Source organism: Tenrec ecaudatus, chromosome 5 (assembly GCF_050624435.1).
Source record: "Tenrec ecaudatus isolate mTenEca1 chromosome 5, mTenEca1.hap1, whole genome shotgun sequence".
NCBI classification, from domain to species: domain Eukaryota; kingdom Metazoa; phylum Chordata; class Mammalia; order Afrosoricida; family Tenrecidae; genus Tenrec; species Tenrec ecaudatus.
In genome coordinates this window covers 148,048,104-148,072,787 of record NC_134534.1, presented here as the reverse complement: position 1 = coordinate 148,072,787, position 24,684 = coordinate 148,048,104, and the positions used below count along the sequence as shown (strand labels likewise).

At 47.1% G+C, this 24,684-nt stretch overlaps 1 protein-coding gene across 2 annotated transcripts in view; it reads left to right on the top strand.

Annotated features, from left to right (window-relative positions):
• Window positions 1-2,009: 2,009 nt before the first annotated feature.
• VGLL4 (vestigial like family member 4) overlaps window positions 2,010-24,684 on the top strand; it is a 156,686-nt gene continuing 134,011 nt past the window's right edge. The window contains exons 1-2 of one of the 2 annotated variants that reach the window (XM_075550033.1): window positions 2,010-2,273; window positions 20,836-20,912. In XM_075550033.1, coding sequence (XP_075406148.1) covers window positions 20,849-20,912 — 64 coding nt within the window. In that variant the 5' untranslated portion in view covers window positions 2,010-2,273; window positions 20,836-20,848. Of the gene's footprint in view, window positions 2,274-3,068; window positions 3,265-20,835; window positions 20,913-24,684 lie in introns of those variants that run through there. The other variant, XM_075550032.1, reaches the window with a different exon arrangement.

The following is a 24,684-nucleotide window of genomic DNA, read 5'->3' as shown; positions in this document are numbered from 1 at the left end:
CTTCTGGCGCATTTATACAACTCTTGGGCTGAAGCACATTCTCACTAGTGGTCCAGGCATGCCCGGTACCAGTTGTTGTCAAGTCTACCTGGACTCATGAGACCACATTTGTGTCAGAGTAGAACTGGGCTCCAGTGGGTTTTCACTGGCTAATTTTTCAGAAGTAGATTTCCTGGTCTGTCTTCTCCGGTGCCGCCAGGTGAATGCCAATATTTAACCTTTTTGTTGTCAAGATTCATTGCTCTTGTTGTAGGTCCTGTGTCTGGACTGCTCTGGAATAGTCTGTTGTGTGACCATTCTATTGTATCTGACATGGTCCAGTTCTACTCTGTAGAGCACCCCCCCCTTCCCCATTTCTTCCTGGTAACTGGAGAGGGCTCTCTTCCTCACAACCCAAACAGCCAAATTAAATGACACTAATGCTGATGTAAGGGTAGTAGTGAGATTAGTCCTTGGAAAGGTCAAAGGCTTGTCACATTCATGAAAAACGGCCCTGCAGCCCCATGATTTATCTGCAGACCCAGCTTGGCTCTAAGCAGTGATGGAAATCAAAGAGGCAGCTTTAGGCTCTCCAGACTGACCCCAGCTGGAAATCACTTTGTGGCCTCCAAAGGGCAGAGCTGTCCTAAAGATCAAATGAGATAATGCTATGTGAGAACTCTTGGAAACTCCAGAGCTTTTTTACACATGGTCAGTTGCATTATTATTGTACTCCTTATTCATTGGCACCAGCTGGGCACATTATTTTCTTGATTAGCCCATAATGAGGGTGGTTGTCTGTTTACAGATACCCCCAACAACATGGGATTTTAGGCAGGAGGAGGGCGGGAAGGAGACATGAGGATTTATGGCAGCACACCTCTGCCTAGTCCTTACTTCCTGCGATAACTACTTAAAGAATTCCTATCTTTTCTTTACAGATGAAAAAACTGAGGCTGGATAACTTGCCCCAAATCCAAGAACTAAAAGGGGGTGGAGTTTGGATTCAAATCCAGGTCTGGCTTAATCCAAAGCCCTTTCTCTGCCTGGCAGCACTTTCTGGAATCTGACCAAGCGGTCTGCCCTCACCCCACTCTTTCCTTGTTCTCCGTCCTCATTTGGCAGAGCTGACAACCTCCTATTTAGGATGGTTCTCCAGTCCCCCTCCCCCCCCAGTGATTGCAACGGAGCCAGAAGACCCAGGACAGGATTAGGTGCGCCTCTGTGTTTGAGGTGAACCATATCATAGAACTGTAAAACAATATGATTAATACCTGTCCTGGGACCTGACAAGGCATTAAAATGCAATAAGATAATCCACTGTGCTTTGGTGTGATTCTGGGAGATAATAGGAGTTCCGGGGCCAAAAGCAATGAGGAAGATAATGGGATTTTCCCCCCTGAACTTTTGGAAGACCCTCCCAGTAGATATGAAAACTGTGAGGCAGTGTTTGTGTTTCCTCGGTCCCAGTGTAAGGTGGTGGTGCCCTCGAGACAAAGCCCTGTACCCGGGAAAGCTCTTTGAGTAGGGGCGCCTAATAGGAACTGAGTTTGAGAACAGCCAGAGGCAAGCAACGTGAGGCCACTTAAACCAAACCAGAGGAAATCCAGCCTCTGACTATTTATTTTATGAAGTTCACGGCTGGATATGTTAAGCAAATGTTTTCTTAATTGTGGCAGCAGTTGAAAACAATGGGGCAAGGGCTGCCACGGAGGCGGGGTGGCGGTGCGGTGCATGGGACCTCCTCCCCCTACCCCTCTTCACCAAGTCTCTAGAGAATGACAGGAAAAAATTAAAGGCAGGCCTTTTCTTTTCAGGATCACATGCCCGCGCGGCTGCTGTAATAAGAAACCGCACCAATTAGAAATGTTTTACCTCCTCCCACCACCCCGGCCCTTCCCCAGCGCACTTCGGAGCAGACGGGTTTTGGACTCCCGGAGTTTTGCCAAATGCCGCAAACCCGGGTGTGTGGGAAGCCCGGGCGGACTCTCACCACCCGGCTCCCGCTCCCTCCCTGCCTGCCTCTCGGCTCCCTCCCTCCACACTGTTTTGATTTACAAGGACTTCCTCCTCCGGGCGAGGGAGGGGAGGAAAAGACGCCCGGAGTGAGGGAGTGAGGGGGCTGGCGAGTGTGTGTGAGTGTGTGTGAAGTGTCGTGGGGGAGTGTAAAATGCTGTAATGGGAGGAAGCCGAGCCGCGTCGGAGCGCAGCCCTGGACTGCAGCGGCCGTCCTGATCGCAGAGGCGGCCACCTGAGCCCGCGCGTCCCCCAGCGAGTGCGCCCGGTCCCTTCAGGTACGTGTGGCCGCCGGCCTGGCTGGGCAGTGTGGCTTGGGTGTGCGTGGGTGACGACAGGGCGAGGCGGGGCCCCAGGTGCCTGGCACCCTGTGGAGCGTAGAGAGCGGTGCGTGCCGAATGTCGCGGTGTGAGTACCGTACCCCGACACCCCCCCCTACACACGTGTGTGTGTGTGTGTGTGTGTGTGTCCGTCCGCGGAGCCCCCAGCCGGCTGGGGTCTGTGTGCGCGGCAAAGCAAAGGACAGGGAGGCGCTGGGAATCTGGTTCCAGCTCTGGCAGTTGGTTGGCTGCGCATGGCGCTTAGGGGGCAATCGGTCCCAGGTCCAGCGGGCATGGAGGATCGCTGGACCGTGGACGACGGTGTCCCATGTTGTGACACGGAGCAGGAGCCTACTGTGCGCGCGGCGTGCCTGGGCCGTAGCAGGCACCCGGGCGCGGACGGAACGGGGTGCCCTGAAGGTGTGTTCGCTCCTGCTGAGCGTGAGGGTGATGAAGGTGTGTGAGGCGCTTAGTGCCCCCGCTCCGAGGGTCCGCGCCCCCCCGCCAGGCCCTCCGCAGACCCTGGCTGACCGGTCACGCCCACACCATCCGGGTAGGTGCTGGCAGGCGCCGGGCGTGCGTCGGGGGAGGGGGAAGGGGCCTCTGCCGGTCACGGCGAGGCCCCGCCCTCCGCTTTTCTCGGGCTCACCTGGACTCAGCCCCACCTGCTCTGGGCGGGGCGTGCCCGGGGGCGTGCCCGGAGGCGTGTCCCGCCGCTTTGGAGGAACCGAGTGAGGGCAGGCGGGCGGCGCCTCATTCCAGGGATTCCTCACGCTCTCGCGCTCCCGTCTGCTGCCGAATCCGCCCGGCGCGCGCAGCCCGCGGGCACTGGTGTGTGTGCGGGAAGGGGAGCCGGTGCGGGAGCGCGCTCGCGCGTCTGCGGCCCGGGAGTGCGCGCCCACCGCGGGCCCGGCTGGCCGGAGGCGGGCGCGCGCCGCGCCGCCCGGCGGTGAGTGCTGGGGAACCGGACCGGCGGGCGGACGGCGCTGGAGAGTGGCGGGGTGCTGCTGCGGCGCCGGGCCCTGGGGCGTCGTGCCAGCCGAGGAGGCTTGTCCTCACTGGGCGGTGTGTGTGGATCGCAGGGCGAGAGGAAGCGCTGGGATCCCGCAGGGATAGGCTCGGCTCCTGGAGGGGTCCCGAGTGGGGAGGATCCTGGGAGCCGGAGGTGCGCCTGTCCGGACGGGTCTGGCCGCAGGCGCTGGGGGACGGTGGCGCGGGGCCGGGGGCAGCTTCGCAGGGTCTCCTTCCTCTGTCCTTGCTTCCTGCCCCCTCCCCAAAACACAAGTGCGCGTTCTTCCTGCACCACAACCAGGCCTTGCCGAACAGCAAAGATTTTGTCTTTTTTTGCGTTAAGTCTCTCTTGATTCATCACACCGCGGACAGTTTTCCCGGAGCTATTAAGTTACAGTCGTTCGGTGCTTGACTGGTATGCGGTCGTCTGTTCGGGTTAGGTGATTTAAAAAAAAAAATCGAATTCACTTGGATCGCTGGTGCTGTGTGCTTGCTAGTTGTATTTCCTTCTCGGGAGTTAGTGAGGACAGCAGCAGGGGAGGGGGTCTCCTTTTTATCCGCAGCTGATGGCCCCGTTTTTTGAAAGGTCTTCTGTCCCAGTGTGTAGGGTTTTAGTATTTTTTTTTCTAGACCCAAGCCTTGCTTGACTAAAAAAAAAGAAGGCTCACACTTGTTTGCTCTGAGCCCTCAACGGCGAAGAGAATACATGCAAATTGCCCCATTTGGTTAGAAGGTCCGTTTTGCATATTCTTAGCGCACCACACTTCAGCTTTTGGCTGGTGGCTCTGCCCCAGTCGTAGACTTGTGCTGCAGCTGGAGGAGAGTCTGCGTGGGCGTTGGAGGAGCAGCGTGGGGACGTGCAGAGTTTGGGGCACATCAGAAATGAAGCTCGGCACAAGTCATGATCTCCAGATCTCGGTTCTCCAATTTTAAAGAATGAGGTGAGAAATACCTCACTAGTTTGTTGTCTTCTCAAGACACAATTCCCTGCGCCCGCCGCGAGCCCTTGTGCTTTTCCTGTTCCATCTGGCTTCAAAGTCATGGCCCCCCTCCACCACCCCACCGTGGAAATGATGCAAACCCCTCCGTTTGTTGTTCAGTTTTGGACATAATTTAATCCCTGGCTGATTTCCCCACCGCCGGTTTTTTCACACTTCTGGGCACTATGCCTTTGCTTACCACTTAGACGGGAATGCAAACTAATTCTTATGGTGACCGAAACGAAATACAATTAGGAAGACAGTTTTGCTAAAAATAGCCATAAACTACCGTACATTCCAAAATCGTGAATCTTGTAGAGAAAACCAAATCCCATCGCTGTGGAATCGATGTTGACTCACGACGACTCCGTGTGGTACCAAGTAGAACGCATCTCCTTTGAGTTTTCTGGGCTGCCCTGACTCCAGCTCCCAACCTTTCGGTTAGTAGAGGAAAAAACAGTGCTGGCTGATAGTTCTGAACGCTTGAGTTCGGTTCCTGCTAAATTCAAGTCACTCCAAAGGGTGAGAACCCAAACAGCTACTGAGACATGACCTTTTTGTTTCATTTTCTCTTCTAAGAAGAGTATTTTAATAGCTCATCCAGTGCTTAAAAGAGTTTCAGGAATCGGATGTGTTATTTATAAAGAAATATGTTACTTATAAAGTCGTTGATGATTTGAACAGCTTCCAAAATAATAGCCAAGACCAACTGAGTTAGAACTATGACTTTAAGATTTTAGTATGTCCTGTAGACAGGATAATTGGAAAGGAAAACTTTCCCTTTTGAAGGTTCTGTTTGATAAGGGAGATTTCTTTAATGAGGAATTCTTTTGAATTCTTTATAGAGTCAGCTTGGTTACCAGCCTCTGGTGGTTGCCAAAACAAACGCAGAGGAAGTGTTTCTTTCTGCTGTCTCAGCTAGCCTTCTTGAGTAGTTGTGCTTTGCAATGTTTAATATGCCTTCATGAATAAAGGAAGAGTTGTTTGGCAACCTTGAATAAAAATTAAAATCATAAAAATTTAAGTTCAGGAGACAAAACTCAAACGGGGAAATGTATAATAAACCTGTGTTCGTCTGGGTAGACCTGAGAAACAAATTCATAGAGACACTCGTGTATAAGAAACAGCTTTATACACAAGAGCAATTGAATATTAAGAAAATATCCCAGCCCAGTCCAGATCAAGTTCATAAGTCCGATATTAGCCCATATGTCTGATACAAATTTATAAAGTGCTCTTCAGACTCACAAAACACATGCAATGACACTGAATGCAAGAAGATCATAGGCCAGGGGGTGAAAGGTCTTGTGGATCCAGTGACAGTGGAAGCACCTCAGGGCTAGTAGGGATCTCCACGTGGCTCCTCCAGCTCCAGGGCTCTAGCATAACTCCATGTGTCTTGTCAGCTGCAATGTCTCCCAAGGAGTGAACCTGCATCCTACCTCCGGCCAGCTGTTTATCTCTTTAGTGCTTCCAAATTAGGTCATCAAGCTACAAACTGATTGACAGGCTAAACTAAATCCTCTCAAATTGACAACAGATTACATAACAAACAGAATACCTAAGATGATGGCACTATATGGTGATTTTAACCTATCAAATTGTCATTTTATTGCCTGCGTTAAGTAATTTGTGGCAGCAATAAAACCAATTGACTGCTGTAGAATCACCCAAGAGCACCTGCAGCTACAAAGGCCTAGTGAGAAAGGCGTTTGTTTTTGGTTTTTTGGTTCATGCCTTTTTTCAGGGAGCTTTTCTAAAGTAAATGAAGTCTGTATTGTATGCAGGAATGCAAAATAAAGAGTAGTCAAAGGAATGCTGTTAATAAGTCTGTAGCTATCTAGACTTTGTCCATATTAGAAGAGAGAAAGAAAAATAATCAAAAATACAATACCTTAGAAAACGGACTATCAAATTTAATGGTGCAACCTGCCAACCCCGCTGCTATTTGAAATACTAGAAGTATAGTTTCCAGCATCCAAGCAACATGAAAGTCAGCACAGTATGACAATTTAACAGACAATGGTCATGATTGGAATGGGAAAGTTGGAAACAAAGAAGGATCAGAAATGGGAAAATAAAATCTTGGTGACAGAAACAACTCAGAGATTACATGTTAGAAATTTGCAAGACTAAAGTTTCAATAGCATAAACAGAGACTGTCACATGGAGCCCTGGTGGTGTCATGGTTATGGTTGGGCTATATTGCTCATCTAGAGAAAGAGCTTTACTTGAAAACTTCTGGGGGCAGTTCTGTCCTGCTGGGTTGATATGAGTCCCCCAGTGACAGTGAGTTAAGTTATAAATATGGACCTCATATGATAGAGAGCCTTAATATCAGCCAGAACAGGGCCAGGGGCTGACTGAGGAAAACAGCAGCAATTACTCATACACAAGTTCAAATTGGAGCTCATGAAAATTGGAAAAAGTCATGATCGCCCAAAGATGACCTTGTGTATATTCCACCTGAATTTAGAGATTACTTCAAGAATAGATGTGACCCACTGGACACTGATGACTGAAGACTGGATGAGTTGTGGGCTGACATTGAGGATACCATTCATGAAGAAAGCAAAAGGCCATTATAGAGACAAAAGAAAAGCATGTGGCAAAGAGCCTCTGAAGCTTCCCCTTGAACAAGGAGTAGCAAAACTAAGAGGAAGAACTGAAAGAACCGAGCAGAAGATTTCAAAGAGTGGTTGGGAAAGTCAAAGCAAAATTTTATAAGGACGTGTGTCATAAAATGTGCCCAAAATATTTTAAGGAAAAGACTTAAAATTGGGAAACCCCCAAAGAAGAACATGGACATTTCTCAAGCTGAAATGACTGAAAAAAAATCTCAGGCCTTGATTTGCATTATTGAAGGATTCTCTGGACAAAATATTGAACTAAAGCATTTGTTTACCTATGTCAAGAAATTTGTAAGATAGCAACAAGAGATCCTATTTCTGCCCATTCTGGAAAAAGATGGTCTCCTAGTATGGGGATATTATTGAACAATGTCATATAAATTAAATTTTGCTGAAGATAATTAAAAATGATTGTAGCAGTATGTCGACAGAGAAGTTCCAGAAATTCAAACTGGATTCAGGAGAGGATGCGGAATGCAGGATGTTATTGCTGGTACTGGATCTTGGCTGAAAGCAAACAGTACCAGAAGTAACGCCTGTGTTTGATTGACTATGCAAAGACATTCAACTGTGTCTTGGCTGAACTATGAGAAGGAAAGAACCACTCATTTTATAGCGGCTGACAATGTTGCAAATGGCGGGAATTGATAGCCTATCCCAGAAGTCCACATTTGCATCAAATGCTTCCTCTTTGGACATAGGTGTGTCAGTGTGGGCCCCAGGCCACAGCTACTTTCCAGGTGGCACTTGCGGTGGATGCAGGTGAGCGTTCATCAGCAGTCATGCTGTGCTGTCGGTTGTTTTCTGAACAGATGGCTCTCAGCTCGCACATGGCCACCTTTCAGACATGCATGCACTTGTACGGTTGACATGGCTACCAAACTCTATTCTAGTAACTGATGATTTTGAATTTTCGCATGGGGGTCACTGCTGCCAGCTCCTGTTGCTAGAGCCATCCAGATGACTAAATGGACCACATCCTCCCCTTCCATGGCAGACGGCAGCGGTGGTTCAAAGACAGATGCGTTGTCTTTCATGTGGGAAGCGCATATTTGATTCCTCAAGTGCACTCACCTTGACCCGTCAGTGGAGGCTTGTACATTTCTATGATGCTGAACAGGTTTCAGTGATGTGTCCAAGCTCAGATGAACGAGGACGATAAGCCTGGTGACAATCAGCCTGTGAAAATGGTATGGATCGCAACGGTTTAAACCCATTAATCCTATTAATCGTGCATGGGGTCCTGATGAGTTAGAGGCCAGCTGAACAGTCAGCTGACAACAGTACTTCCATGGAGCCGATTAGGTCTACAGAGTCAGGCTATGGACCATGTGAGTGTCAGAAAACCTTATGTGGTTGAGTTGGGCATTCATTGGAGGTTTCTATTCAGGTTGGTACCCCCTTGCTTGGCCCTTTCTAACTCAGCCCCAGCCTCTGTTGCTGTGATGTACCAACAGCAAAGCTGCGTGAATAGCGGCCCCGAGGTGACCGTGCCCAGGATCCCTATCGCCTGGTGCTGCATCAGAGGTTAAGAGATGGGTGGTGGCCAGCTTACTGACCTGTCACCCACAGAAGTTTTTTGGGAAGGATGCTAAACCTTCCTGGGAAGGGTACAGACCTAAACCAACTTCCTTCGTTTTCTAGGACAATGAGAGGCCTGCCATCAGGTCCAACTTTCACTCCGGAGTGAATGCTTGGGGTTGGCCAGTTCCCTGAGAGAAGGCACCTGTGTTCCTGAGCATGTACTTGTCCCCGCTGACTTTAGAAGCTTCGGTTACTGCCTGGTTTAGAGCAGAAGGTGTAGAGCAGTGGTTCTCAACCTTCCTAGTGCCGCGACCCTTTAATACAGCTCGTGTTGTGGTGACCCCCAACCATAACATTATTTTCATTGCTACTCCCTAACTGTGATTTTGCTACCGTTGTGAATTGAGCGACCCCTGTGAAAGGGTTGTTCAACCACCAAAGGGGTCACGACCCACAGGTTGAGAACCGCTGGTGGAGAGGTAAGGGGATGATTATAAGTCTCCGGTTGGCAGTAGAAATCTGTTGGTTTCCCCCCTTAGAGTACCACTGCAGCTACTAACCACTACCACTGAGTTGAGTCTGACCCTATAGGCCACAGCAGAGCCTTAGAGTCCTTGGGACTAAATCTTTACTGCAAGCTGGACAGCTGGTGAATTTACCCAATGACCAACCCAATGCTTAACCCACCGTGCCACCAGGGCTCCTTAGTTAACATCAGCGAACTAATTGTGCATGTCTCCAAAGGCCTTGTTGGAGACCAGTGGAGGAGCAACAATAGCATTAGAGGATGGGTCAGGAGACTCGCATTCCAGCCTTCACCCTTCTAGAAAGTTATCCTCTTGACGCCTTGCTTTTTCATCTGTAAAAGAAGAACAATAATCGTATTTGGTTATTTGACTTAACTCACAGTTTGCTTGTAAGGCTCCAATGAGGGTACTGTATGAGGCGGGGCTTCAAAAAGTTCGTGCAGAGATGGAGTTAAAAGGTAATGGGATTTTTCCATGGACTTTTTGAAGCCCTCGTGTATGACTATGTTTCGAAAAGTATGCTGCTCAGGGGTACGATGGGGTGGTAGAATGATAGCATGTACTTGTATTTCTCCTTTTAGTTTACAAGGTATTTTAAGCTCTGTCATTTCATTTAATCCATGGGACGGGTTTGAGGCATTTTCCTGGCATGGGAAGGCCTGATGTTAACAAGAAAGATGTGCATTGTGGGAAGTCAGTGCCATCAGTTGTACATACTTTGAGGAAGAAGCAATTCGGCTGGTACGCGTGTCTGCGTAATGTGACCACCAGCATTGGACGGCGATTTGCCTTGTTTTTCCTGATCACGGTCCTGGTGGTTGGTCAGATCTTCCACCATGGGGTCATATTAGGTCCGAGTCACTCAAGGACAGGGAGTTTACCTTCCCTGTTCTTTTAATGTGCTCATGGTTGTTAGTTGCCTTTGAGCGTGGCTGGGACTCATCATGACCACGTATAACACAGAACAAAACATTGTCTGGTCCTGTATCATCTTCAAGATAGTTAGTTTGCTTCGATTTGTTGTTGTGCCACTGTGTAGTGCCTAGCAGGCTTACTTCCAACACCAGATCAGATTGTATTCTTTTGTGACTTAGACATTTTACATTGACTACATTTCAGAAGTAAATCACCTGGCCTTTCTCCCTAGTTTGTCTTAGTCCAGGAAGTTCCACTGAAACCTGCCCACCACGGGAGACTCTACTGATACTTGAAACAGACAGGACTAGTGTAGCTTCCAGCATCATAGCAGCATTAACATCTGTAAACCAAAAAGTTTGCCGTTGAGTTGATTCCAACGCATTATGATCTAATCCCACGTGCGACAGAATAGAACTACGCCATAGGGTTTTCTTGTCTGTGGTTTTTTATGGAAGCAAATTGCCAGGCCTTTGGTGGCACCATTGAGTGAATTGGACCCATACTCCCAGGAATAATATCTATAGATAGTGTTTGATGGGCATAGGAGGTGACCAGTGAGGACCAGAATGACCAGGCCTGCCATGTGTGATGGTTCATACTGGTAGGCTTGCCTTCAGGTGGACCCTCTTGGCTGAGGCAGAGATGCATTAACTCAGGGACTAGTGGGGGAAGGAGTTAGGACTTGTGATGAAACAGTGTCAACAGGAATTAGGGATACTTAATAGTGTGAGGGGGAAAAAGTAGTGGTGGCATAGTGGTCACGCGTTCAGCTGCTAACTGAAAGGTCAGCAGTTTGAACCCATCAGCAGCTTCAGGGGAGAATGGTGGCAGTCTGCTTCATAAGAAGTAAACCCCAACCCCTTTTCTGTGGAATTGATTCTGAGTCATAGTGATCCTATAGATTACAGCCCGGGAAACACTATGAATGGCCCTGCCTTGTCCTGCAGGGTTACGGTGAGTTGAAACTGACCCAATGGCAATGGGTTAGCGGTATGCAAAAGAGCCTTAGTTGTGCATTGATTAATTACAGTGCGGTGCGGCTAACTGACAGCCAGGTGTTTCACACCCACCAGCTACTCTACAGGAGATAGAGGGGGTAGTCTCTCCATAAACATTCACAAAAACCAAAACAACAAACTCCCTCTCTCACACACCGTCTTCATGTCAATTCTGACTCATCGCAAGTGTATAGGGCAGGACAGTTTCCTTGTGGGTTTTGTGACTATTAAATCTTCGTGAGAGTAGAACGCTTCTTCTTTCTCCCCTGGAGTGGCTTCTGGTTTCAAACTGCCAACCTTGTGGTCAGTAGCCCAAGGCATAACCCACTACACCAGCAGGGCTCACTTTCCATAAAGAATTACATTTTCACGGAGGACAGCCGAGGAGCCCCCTTTGGGGCGATTCTACGCTATCCTGTAGGGTCTCTCTGCTGGGATCTACTGACGGGCACTCATTGGTAACAGCCGTGGAAGTTGGAAATACCATCAGGTGTGCCAGGATAATGGTTTTCTGTTCCTGACTTCTCACCAAGTAACGGTGCCATCTGTGGACCAGTGACTGTAACCTTGCTGTTTACTCATCCTGACTCATAGCAACCTGTTGACTTCCCCAATAAACCCCTTCTTTGTGGGGAAAAAAGAAAGTTTACAGTCAAGAAAGCTGTACAGAGCAGCGGTATTTCGTAACACACGGGTTTGCCAGGAGCCAGAATGGGTTCCAAGCCGAGTTGTTCTGTTTTATTTTTCAATTTATATTTTTATGACTATACAACTTTGTGACTACATTAAAAACCATAGTTATATATTTTAAATAAAAATTTAAAAAGCCAACAGTGTTACAAGCACATCTATTTGATGTTTTGAGATTTAGCATGTCTCTACTCATTGGTTTCCAGCCCAGCTCTATTTTTCTCCTAAGTTGCACTGTAGTTCCCATTGTTACTGAAAGAGCTAAACTAGTCAGGCAAGCCTGGGGCTGTAGCTTTCCCTTTGGAAGTCTCCCTGGAACGCTTCCATGATATACGATGGGATTCCATTCCCTTGCTTGAGAAACAAAAAGAAATACATCCCACAATAATGCTATCGACAGGTGCTCTTACCTTTTTCTTGCTCAAAAAGGGACAGTTCTTTGTGGAAAGCCATAATAATGGGTTTCAGATTTATGCCTGAACTTTTCATCAGCATTGAATGGTCTCACATTTTGGCAGCTTTAGAAGGAATATGCTATTTTCTAATTCTCAGCCTTAAGCTGTTTGGAAGAGTAGATTATTTGGGAGTCGAGGGACTCTGAAGCAAGGACTGCAGACTGGCAGAGAAAATACATGGCCGTTGCTGGAAAGTAACAAAACGTACAATTTTTTTTGCCCAAACCTCCTGTCTCCATGTAGCAAAACGTTCATTGTGTTCATGATAAGTTGCCATCATGCTTAGCAACAACCATGAAGAAAGGTGAAAGTAAGGATTCCGGAGGAGGGTTTGCAGTCCAATAGAACACCCTTAGCAGTGTTGGATTACCCAAGAAGCACGGAAGCATAGACTTTGTTGGGCTTCCTCTGATTTGTAGTGTAGTTTCACATTCCCCCATCAGAGGCTTCTAGGTGTGGCCGCCATCCATCTCCTAACTCTCCCAGCCCCCTCCTACAGAAACCTCTTTTCAAGTCGACAGTTCCCGACAGGGATGGGCTGACTACCAATAACCAAGGTAACTGTAGGCCTGCTTGTGGTTATTTTTAAATCTGCAGTGAAGTTTCACATGGTTCTCAACACATCTGAAACCCATGTGAAACTGTTTACTCTAAATTAGTGAAGCATAAGTAGGCCCATTCTGACCTGATTTTGGGGGTAATTTGCTCTTGACCTTTACAGGGAACTTTTTCTTTTTCCAGAATGGCATTCTCACTTTGATGATGTTATAATATTCTAGGTAGCTGCATGTAAAGTGATGATATTTGTGGTCATCGCTATTACAATGTAAAATTCACTACAGACACAAGGCATTGTGAGGAGGTACTTTATTTACCGTCTGTTACATAATCTTTTGTCAAAGGTAGTAGATTATTTATGGTTCATAAAACATCTAAGGCTGGGCTCCAAACTGGTTCGATTGGTTCAGTTTCCACTGGTGAAGCAAAACCAGGACAGATCACAATTTGCAAAATGTGGGTAATTTGGAACAGGAACTGGAACGGGAAAGATTATGATTTGAAACCTTGCTGGAAATCTAATCTCCCTTTGAAAAAACAAAGGCAGCCAATTTGGTGCCTAGCAACCAAATCTCTTGATGAGCTGAGTTGAAAATAGTGGTGCCCGGCTCAAATGGTAGCCAACCTAGCTGCTCTGACTGTGTGTTGCCGTCTGCAGTTCTGGCAATAATTCAGTCTCTCATATCAGGCTCCTGAAACCAAGTCTCTCATTTTAGGGCTTCGACCTCTAAAATCTACTATTTGGTTATCATTTTAATCACTCTCAATGGAAAAAAATTGGATTTATTCTAGGTTCATTGCATTGACCATGCCTGAACCCGTTGGAATCAATTCTGGGTCCTGTGTGAAACAACCACATCATGCCTTTCCTCTGTTTAAACTGTTCAGCATTTCCCCATTGATCCTCACAGAGCATCTCCACTCTGTCCTGCCCTACAAAGCCCACATGTGCTGGCCCGTGTCCTCTCCCAGCCTCACTTGGGTCCCCTCCCCATTGTTTACGGCACCCAGTTGTACCGGTTTTCCTCCGTAGTGACTTGTTTAGCTTCTGTCTGCCCTGGGTGTTTTGCACATGCTGTTTGCCACCTCCCTTCTCCACTTTCCCTCGTCCTTCTTTCTCTCATGCTAACTTCTCTCAGCGGTTAGGTCCCAGTTTCCATTGGTTTAGTGGGAGAAATTTTCCCAAGTAAGTATATCTACATTAGTGGTGAGTGTGTCTTTAGAGAAAAAACAACACCAGTATTTGCGATTTATTTTATATACCTGCATCTGTTTTGACAAATAATATTCAAAAAGTGGAGTTATATATATATATATAAAATTCCATGAAAAACCAAGCCAAATAGGGCCAAACAAAAAAAACCTGGTTGCTGTTCCAACCCGGGTGAGCCCATGTGTGTCAGAGTAGAAATGTGGGCCATGGAGTTTTCAATGTGGGGTTTTTCAGAAGTCGATCACCTTTCTTCAAAAAGGTGCCGTAGTGACTACATGTGCTTCTGTCCAAAAGGCCAGCAGTTTGAATCCACCAGCTGCTCCGCAGGAGAAAGCACTCCAGTCCCATAAAGAGTTAGTCTCAGAAATCCACAGGGGCAGTTCAACCCTGTCCCATAGGGTCGCTGTGACTCGGAATCGACTCGATGGCAGTGAGGTTCTTCTGAAGCACTCTGGGTAGACTCGAAGGGCCAGCCTTTTGGTTAGCAGCCAAACAGCATCCGGGAGCTCCAGCGTTCCATGAATAAGGGAATAGAAGCATCCCTATTTACATACAGATGTGGGAAATGGACACAAGGTAAAATCAGATCACTTATCAGAGTCACACACACACAGGATGTGGCTGAGCCTGATTCACATTTAGGTTGAGTCCCAAAGGTCACCTTCTTAAATAAGTATTAGGCTAATTTACCTCTCCGTGTAGTGTGACCCTCCCTTTAATACTCTATTAATCTGATTTTTGAATCTGTTGGACTGTGGACTCTGTACAAAATGTAAAATTCAGAATTAAAAAATTATTTTTTATTTTATCGTCCATCTTATTTGGTTAGTTCCTCTGTGGCTAGATAATGCCTGGTCCTGATCCTCTCTTCCACCTGTATTATTGCATCAGCCTACAGTGTCCTTACCTCACACCTGGTTCCTACTTCAAGCTGCCTAATTGACCTGCTTCCCGTAACGCCCCACGTTACCCTCTCCAGACAAACCATCCTCTACACAACTTCTAAATGGAAATAACATTAACCTTGCGCCCCTGCCTGTTCAGGGACTGGCACTGCCTATCTGCTGCCTGCTACATTGAAGTGCAGACCTCTTTGGTTGGCCTTCAGCTGGTTCCTAAATCCACCACTTCATGCTCCCAGTTGGAGCTTCTGCGTCCTCCGGTAGATTCTCTGATGTAACTGGGCTGGCCCCTAACTCGCTCGCCAGGTGTTAATTTCTGTCTCCATGCCTCTTAGACCGTTGATCCAGTGGGACATTACGGGGATAAAACAGGGTCCCAGCACCCAGCAGGCAAACACAGTGCGTCCCAGTAAGTTAGTAAGGGGGGCAGGAGAGGCTACCTGAAGTGGAGACCCAGGGAAGGAAACCTTTGAAGTGTAACCAGTTGTGCACACACACTCACACACACGCACTAAACAGCCAGAAGAGGCGATCACAAGGTAAAGCCTTTACCCAACAATGATCTGCTTTCTTTTATCAACCCAGTAGGCATTGTAGGATAACTTTTTTCTTTTTTTTATTACTTTCTATTCGTGTTTACAATTTTTGTTATTACCCTCTACCATATAGGATCGTAAAGGAAAAGACGGACAGATTCCTTTCTCCTTATTTCCTCCCCAAGCACCTTGCCGAACAGCGGTACCCTGAAAGGTTGTTGGTTTCAATAACGCCCTCACAGCAGCAGGCGGCAGGTGTCCTGTAGCTGGACCTTCAATTCCCCATCTCTTATCTGCCCGCTTGGAACGCACATTTCTTGGAGTTGCGACTTCGTAGTATTTCAATTAAGTTTAAATGCAAGAATTACTGCATTTCTAAAGCTGTCTTGATTCCACTTCCTTTTTGCGAAAGACCTACCCTTATACCTGTGTTCTCCAGCGGGAAGACATTCAAAGAGGATTTTCCTTTTTATGAAGAGGTCGAGAGTAGAACCAGCGTGTTGTGTTTCTTTTGCAGGGAGTTAAAGAGGCAGCTGGCACCCAGAGCAGGGCGTGGAGGTCATTGTCGGCCCCCCTCAGCCCTGAGGTGCCATGCTTTCCCCTGGTATGAGCTGGTAGGCACTGAGAATGCCCAAAATATTTCCTATCGAAACTAGTGGTAATTGTTTTTGTACTTAATGCCATTTTGCTTGTTTTGAAAGTGTGAGAAGGTTTCATATAAGTCTGATTTGGAAAGTGGGGGTGATCTATGTTGCTAAAACTCGGGATTTGCCTCTGTGTTGATGGGTTTAAACATTTTGCTCCCATACATAACACATAACTCGAGGCACTTATTAATGTGCAGTCACATGCTGTGTAACATTCACAATCCAAACCATCCAAACGCATGGTCATCAGGTGGATTTCGTATCATGGTGACCTATAGGATAGGGTAGGACTGCCAGTGTGGGTTTCTGACATTGTACCTCTTCACGGGAATAGAAAGCTGCATCTTTCTCCTTTAGAGTGGACGGTGGTTTTGAACTGCTGACCTTGCGGTTAGCAGTCCAATGCGTGCCACTATACCATCAAGTAGGATGTACTGTGATTTGGACACTGTGTGAACATTGTATTAGATACGCGAGTCCCTGGATTGTGAATACATCTTGTTCCTAAGTCTATTTTTACAGAAACTGAAACAGATACAGTTTATATCCAACACCAGTTAAATGTGTGTCATAATTTATAATACATAGTGTACCTTCCAATCACAAAACAAAATGGTAAAACGCTAAAAGAAACCGTTCTAGGTACACTAAAATATCTTTATCATAATTCAGTAATCTGCTACTAATAATGTTTTGGTGCTAGCAGTGTCCATTAAATTTTAGTATTATTGGCTGTATGGGGGTTTGGGATCACGGACACATGGCATGTGGTCAGATGTTGCCCAAATGGTCGTTATGTGGTATGTGACTGTATATCTACTTGCGTGTAGCAATTGGAAAGCATTGTCTTTCAACTTTATAGGGAAATTAATTTAAGAAGTTGTGAGCCTAAGTACTGTATTATGGAGCAGAAATGTTCCTCAGCCTTTGCTTGATCAAAACCCAATCCCTTTAAGCCCCAAGTTTGCCTAAATAGGAAGCTGGCTTGACTGCAGAGAAAGTGGATAGTTGAGTTCCTGGGTTTTACTCAGCAAGCCTTTCTCTTTGTTTCTCCGCCTTTGAATGATTTCACAAATCTTTACTCTCAGGAGATCATCTTTTCCGTGTTATACAAAGAAGAATGTGAATGCCCTTAGTTTTTCCTCTTCTACCTATGATTGTATTCATCTGTCTATGTCTAATTCACTTTATTTGGTTTATGACATCCTTGCTTTCCGGATGGATTTCCCAGGAGGGGTAAATGGTTCACGTGCTTCGTTGCTAACCAACAGATTGGAAGTCTGAGTCCACCCACAGGTACCTTGGAAGAAAGGCCTGGCGATGCGCCCTGGAAAATCCAGTCATTGAAAAGTCTACGGAGTACAGTCGTATTCTGACACGCAGTAGTGTTGCTGTGAGTCAGACCCAAGTGCAGGACAACAGGTTTCTGTTGCTTTCCCGCCCCAGGGACCTTCCAAGCTCTCTTAGGTCTCTTACTCATCCTCACTGCTGGGTGCTAAAGTCCCTCAGGCTCCTCTGCCCGCCACCCAGCACTACTTTCAAATGGGCCGAGCTCTTTTTAACTTCCTGCTCCTGTAGTGCACGTCAACAGCCAAGTTCTTTTGCTGCTCAGAGATTTCAGTCCCTCCTTAACTCATGCAGCACCAAGACCAGCTTCCTTCAAAGCCCTTAGCTCTTCCATGATATGGCCTCCATCTACATTTCCGTCCTGGCCTCTTACTTCCTGTCCCCACGCTTGTCGTCTGAGGGATAAGGGAGACTGGCTGTTCTTGAAGTGACTTTGCTTATGTTCTTTCCGTCTAGGGCACTTTCTTACTCATTTCTCACTGAGGCCCAGCTCAAATTCGATTTTCTCCCCCAAACCTGTCAAAATCCATCTGTTTTTCCATGGCTGTTGCTGTTAGTTGCTGGCAAGTCAGTTCTGACTCACGGCCGCCCTTTGTGTGCACAGCAGAACTCTGCTCCCTAGGGGTTCCAAGACGGTGACCTGTCATGTGTCCATAGGACTTGGTTTATAGCCGAAGTTTTGACACTTGGCACATGTTGCCTTAAGCCAGTCTTTCCTAAATCATTCCCTAAGAGATGTTTCTGGTTAAAAAGTGGCCCGTGCACAAGGCAGACACATGTTAAAGACACAGGCAAGAAAGGAGACTGCTTACCTTTGTTTAAGAAGCCCTGGTGCCAACTGTCGAACTGCGGACTGCAAGGTTGTTCAGACCGCCCAGCACCATGGGAGAAAGGAAGGGGTCTGCTCCCATAAAGATTTTCAAAGCCTGGTAAGCCTTCTAGAGCATCTCTGTGAGTCAGTATGGACTCAGTGGCAGGGGGGTTGAGTGGGTAACTTTACTTAATCCAATGTTCCACATATTTACTTACCAAAGAATTGTTCTCTCTTACAAATATGAACATCCAGTGCACAACACTTTGGAAAAACACAACCTTACACCAAGTTTCTAGTTGACGGGGGTCACCACACCCACTTCTTGAAGGCAACTCCGATGCTTTGTGTATTTCCCACCCTTAGCACCTCAAAACAAATGCACTGCCCTCGAGTCAGTCGGACTCATCGGGACCCTGTAGGCCAGGGTAAAACTGCCCCCATGGGTTTACAAAGCTGTAACTCTTTATGAGAATAGACAGTCTCATTTGCCTCCTGAGGAGCAGCTGGTGGTTTTGAACTGCTGACCTTGCAGTTAGCAGCCCAACACATAACCACTTACGCCCTTTATTAGCACCTAGTGGTTGAGTGTTTATGGAGTGAAATTATGTTGTAAGATCAAGGATGAATGTTTCTTTGGAAGCTTGAACTCCAAGTATTATAAAGAATATTCTGTTGTAAAGGAAAGTGGGTCTACCAGGTTTTGTAAGTAGTTGAATGCTTTTAAAATGCTGAGTATGTTTGAAATATGTTTTCATTTTTGTGTTGTTGTTGAGAACATACACCAACTCAGGCATTTCAGCAATTTAGTGACGTTGCTGAATTCCATCCTCACCCTTCTTTTTTGAGTTGTTCCCTCGCTTTTAAGATGCCTAGCTAATCTTTGGAATGACGGTTGCCGGTGTGATCGTACAGAGATAGTTCTTGAAAGGGCATAATGATCAAGGCAGGTTTTCTTAATGCTGAGAGTCTTTAAGGAAGCGCATTTTAAGAAGGTGCTTTTACCATTGTTGAATTAGTACTGTGACTTTGTGTTTCCCGGTGGGGTGGGGTGGTGATGGTGTGTGTACACTAAGCAAGGGACAAAATGGGCAAATCCCGTCTTTGTTGCCCACAGCGTGGTAGAGGTCGCTGTGAAGCCAGTCCCTAACATGTGCTTGATCCCCAGCTCACATTTCATCCTCACTTCTTTGTCCAAGTTGCCAGGTGACTCCCTGTCTTTGACCCCTCTCTGGCCACCTGGAGCTGGACCGGAGCTCACAAGTTACCCAGCCCCTTCTTCCCTATTACCTCACAGGCATGCCCTAGCCAAGCTTGAGGCGATCCCGGAGACACCTGCCCTTTTAGCAACAACACAGGACCGGTTTCCCACGACTTCAGACCTACAGAGCTGCAAGCTAGGGACCCCACCCAACACCCTTATTTTCTGACTTGCTGGTTGCCCCCTCTGCTCTGGGTTCAATGCTTTGCTGAACTAACTCACAGAGAGTATGTCACACTTAATGGCTACAGATTTATGACAGCCCCTAAGAGACACATAGGATGAGGTTTGGGAGGGGCCCTCAGGTGGGGCTTCCATGTTCCCAGGGGTTCCACCACCCTTCTGAGAACCAATGTTCTTGCCAACCAGGAAGCCCAGCTGGGCCCTAGATTCTGGCTCTTATCAGCTTCTCCACATGGCCCCAATAGATTACATCATGCCTCCTGAGGCTTAATCAACTTCCATCAGGCCACCCGATGATCCCTCTCCTGCTGGTCAGTCCCCACTCATTAACCTCACATGTGATCCAGCTGGAAGGAACCAAGAACAAAGGACAAAGGAAACTGGGCAAGAGGGCAGTTTGGTTTTCTAGGATTTTCCTTCAACTTGGACTGTTTTTGCAACAGTGGCTACACATTGGGCTGCTGACCATAAGGTCAGCAATTCAAACCCACCAGCCGCCCTATGGGAGAAAGATGAGGCTTTCTGCTCCCGTAAACATTCCCAGCCTTGGAAACCCAAAGGGGAAGTTCTCCCTGTCCTATAGGGCCATTATGAGATAGTTTCCAAAAACCATCCCCCAAACTGCTGTCTTTCAACAGCATGTCACTAGATAAATTGGTGATGGGGGTAGTGGTGAGAGTCAAGTTCACTACAAAACGTGACATTTTTAAGACAAAGATTTCTATTGGAGATGCCTTTGCACTCGCAAGTGAAATTGCCCACCTACGTAGTTAGGTCCCAGGTTGAGATCCTGATGAGACGGGCAACTTCTCTGTGAAGGAGGTGAAGGAGCAGACTCTTTCAATCTTGGTAATTCCCATTATAACAAACAAGCCCACTCCCACCCCAAGGATAACAGCTTAACAGCCACACCACTTAGGTCTTGTAGTAATGCTGACTTATTGAGTATGTCTGTTCAGGCACGGTCTCCATGCACACAAACAACTTATAAGCACAGAGAACATGGGCATGGATGTTCAGAATAGCTCTTCTTTTAGGCCTGACACGAGCTGCTTCCTGGACTTGCAACGTTTGCTTTCGTGAGCAGAAAAGAGTTTAACTCTTTTCTCTCTTCCTGAACCATCCCTTTCTGTTTCTTCCCAGAATAGGGAGAATTTTATACTCAGGAGAATGGTTTATATTTGATAGGGGCAGGGGACAGGAAAGGGCCTGGGGTTAGTGATTCTAACTCAAGTGAGAAAGACTTTTAAAATGATCTTTATCTACCTATCTTTATATATATAATTATATTATATATATATATAATTTTTAATTTCCTTTTTCTTTTAGGCTCCAGCCAGAAATGGAGACTCCACTGGATGTTTTGTCCAGGGCAGCGTCCCTGGTGCATGCTGACGATGAGAAACGTAAGTGGGAGTCGACTTTAAGTGCTTTATTACCTTGGCCCCTGCATGTAATGACATTGCGTGTTTTCGCACACGGTATTGCGGCTGTGTGCTGTCAACTTTGGTTGTTTTTTTCAGAGATACGAGCTTGACATCCTCATTTTTATTTTCAAGTGCCAGGAAGTGTTCTGTTGGGGTGCAAGGGCTTGGGTGGCTCCCTCTTCGTGGGCCTTGCCTTTGCAGCTTGCTTTCAGTGGGACCTGCAGGGCAGGTATTTCTGGGTACCTCTCAAAGTTTACACAGGTATGTGTGGATTGGTGGACTTCTTGACCAGCGGAGAATTAGAGATGGGGGGGGGGGGGAATCATTCAGGGTCCGCCATGTCGTTACAAGTATCCATCATCATGGAGAATAACCGTGAAACTTCTATTTGCATGATTGAGAGAGAGCAGTTACTGGGGAGAGGACCCTCAACTTCAGTAACGTGTTGCGGGAGACTAACGGGTCAAGAACCTCAAAATTGGGAGATGATTTGCTCTTGTGTTAGAATGGTTTTCTGTTCATCTTAAGATGTGAGGGGGGCTTCAGAAAGTTCATGGGAAAATTCCTGTATCATTTAGTTCCGTTGAAGCCCCTTCCTCTGTGGCTTAAAATGCTCTCGTTCAAGATAAATTTGCCAGCTAGACAACATTTGCAAAGGTGATTGTGTATGTGGAGCCTGGTGAGTGTTCTTTTCTGAAGCACCAAAACACTTCTTAAAGATGAGCTCCTTTCTAGTTCCGTTCTTAATGAATGGACTGACTGGAAAGTGTGCGTCCTTAACATGTAATGCCTGTTTTTGCAAGCAGACTTGTCATTTGCTAAGGCTCAGTCGGTCCCCCCCTCCCCCCCCACCCCCCCCACCCCCCGTAAGAAACACGAAAGGACAACACCCACTTCCAGAGTAAGAGTTGTGAGGATTAAATGGGCTCTTGTGTCCTTATCTTAGCTTTAAGACTCCTGGTTGGGACTACCTGGCCCTGGTCTCTTTGGACATGTGGCTGGCCCTCTGATAAGCCGTCTCTCCTCTTCTGTTCTTGAGGACAGAGCCCCAGGATCACAGACAGGCTCTGGGCAGCTAACCAGAAGGTGCTTCAGCAGTTCAAAACCTAGCCGCCCTTCAACAGTGGAAACATGTGGCAGCCCACTTCTGTAAAGATCACAGCCTTGCTCCATGGGGAAGGGGCTACTGTGTCTTTACTCGCTTGCTGCCCACTCATTGGCATTGAGTCCAGTCCGACTCATCGAGAGCCTGTAGGACAAGGCAGACTGCCCCTTGGGTTTCCGAGGCGGACCTCTTTACAGGAGCAGAAAGCTTCACCTGTCTTCGGAGGAGCTGCTGGGGGTTTCAAATTGCTGACCATGTGTAACCCGCCACACGCCCGGGCTCCTAGGACTGTGACCTGCAGGGTCACTATGCACTGGAGTCACCTCTACTGGCAACGGCTTTTATTTTTTCTCTGGATGTCATCGGCATCTTTCATCAAAACCTGCCTCTTGGGGTCGACGCCTGGTATTGAATCAGAGGGCCATGCTACTCCTCAACTACCTTAGCTATTTTTATAGTTTTCTATCAAATCAGCATGATAAATGTTGGAAGTGGGTGCTGAAAATAATGGCATCTTAATGAACATAATGGATGTTGAAAATGTATGTTTCCACAGAAGAGCTCTTCAAACACTCGAGCATGGTTCTTAGTTTGCTAGAAACCCATGCTTTCCTTCAACGCAGCATGTGCCACATGACTTCTGCTCAGGCAGTATGTAGCTGCACATGTGTCGTGGTCCCCTAGGTAATCAGAGGAGTGCAGAAATCCTGCTCAGAGAACGGGATCTAGCCAACCCAACAGCTTCCTGAATGCAGGCACTTCATGTCTGCTGTGTACAGAGCAGTTGCACAACCAGGCGTGTAACGGGGCAGTGTACACGTAGCCTGTAATACTTGCTCAACATCTGTGTTTCTGGTTTATGTGTGTCCTGCACAGGTGGAGTCCGATCTCCAAATGTCCGACTTACGGATGACTAGTACTTGCCCTTTAATGTTATTGAATGTGCCCTCATTTGGAAACAATTGCCCAAGCCCCTACTGGCAACACATTCTTTACCCAAATCACCTTCACTTGCTAGGTGTGCAACTTTTTAAAAAATATACAATTTAATCATTCGATCACATGAAAAAGAGTTGTACAGTCGTCACCGCCATCAAGTTCAGATTATTTTCTTCTCGTGCTCCCCATCCCCCTGTCCATCCTCACCCCCCCCCATGTCTCCAGGTAATTAATTATCCATCCAGTTACTGTCTCTTACTTACCGATCCTGGGTTTCATATACAGAGTCATACACAACACAGAAAACAAACAAAAAAACCCAACAACACTGACCAGACAAAACACAGAAAGACCTCAATCAAAGAGAAGGCAGAAAATATTAAAAACTGATGCAACTTTAAAATGGGTCGAAGGGTGATCAAATAATAAGGTGTTCCATTTTGACCTGAATGCATCTGCCACAACTGACCCGACAGTGCTGTCTGATGGCAAAGCTGTTTCAGAGGGACTATGTTCAGAGGGAATTCACAGGAGGCTTAATCCGTGTGAGGACCCTGCAAATGGCTTTTGACCTTCTGCTGTCATCCACAGCCTTCTGCAAACCCAAGTGTTCAGAATTTCAGCCCTGATATCATTCCCTCCTTCAGATTGGGCCTTTATCATTTACAGTGCGTGGATCCCATAGGCTGGCGTGCTTCTTCCATGTGGATTTAGTTGATGCTCACTTGGATAGCTGCTAGTCTTAAGACGAGCCTGTAAAACCCCAGATGCTATTCTTCGTGTTAGCTGAGCACCATCTGGTCTCTTCCCCACACTCTGCTTGCTATAGCGCCCCTATCTTCAGGGATCTCTTCTTGGGGGCGAGCTTCCAGCAAGGCCAGCTGCAGGTGCATCTTTTAAATAATTGCAAGGCTGGAAGCCTTGTCTTTTATTATTTAGCTATTTATTTATTTGCTTTAACAAACAGGAAATTTATTCTCTCACTGTTGAGGAGACTAGAGTCTAAATTCAGAGCAACAGCTCTAGGGGAGATGGCAACTCTGGGAGAACGTCTTTGTCTCCTTCTCACAATTGTTGGGGGAAGTGGGGGGCTGGTGATCCTGGAGAGGTCCATGTGTCTTGGCATCAGTCTTCCCTTGAGTCCAAGAGGTTCTCAGCCCAGGGTCCCAAAGATGCACTCTGCTCCCCGCTGGTCTTTTTCGGTGGTGGTAGGTGCCTTGGAGCCTGTTCTCGCATTCTGACCCAGAGCAACTCTGTAGGACCGAGAACTATCTCGCAGCATTGTCAAGGCCCTGAGTATTTACAGCACTGACTGCTGCATCCGTCTCCAGGAAGTGGCTGCTAGGTTCCGACCGCTGAAGTTTAAGTTAGCAGCTGAGCGCTTCCCCCCTGCACTACCAGTGCTCCTCCTCCTTGAGGCAAACCAAGTTCACTGCTATCGAGTGGCCTTACCGGACAGTATAGAATCATCCCCTAGGGTCTCCAAGCTTGTGACCTTGACAGAAACAGAGTGCCACATTTCTGTCCTGTGAGTTCAGACCACCATCTTTCACTGCAGAAATACCAAATAAAATCATGTGCACCTGTCGCAGTTCACCTACAAATGCCACTAAAAGACTTCTCGATGTAGTTAGGGCTGGATCTGGTTCAGACCCCAGGAACTGCCTGGACTGCACTTTCCATCTAAAAAATTCACCGTGTAAAAGC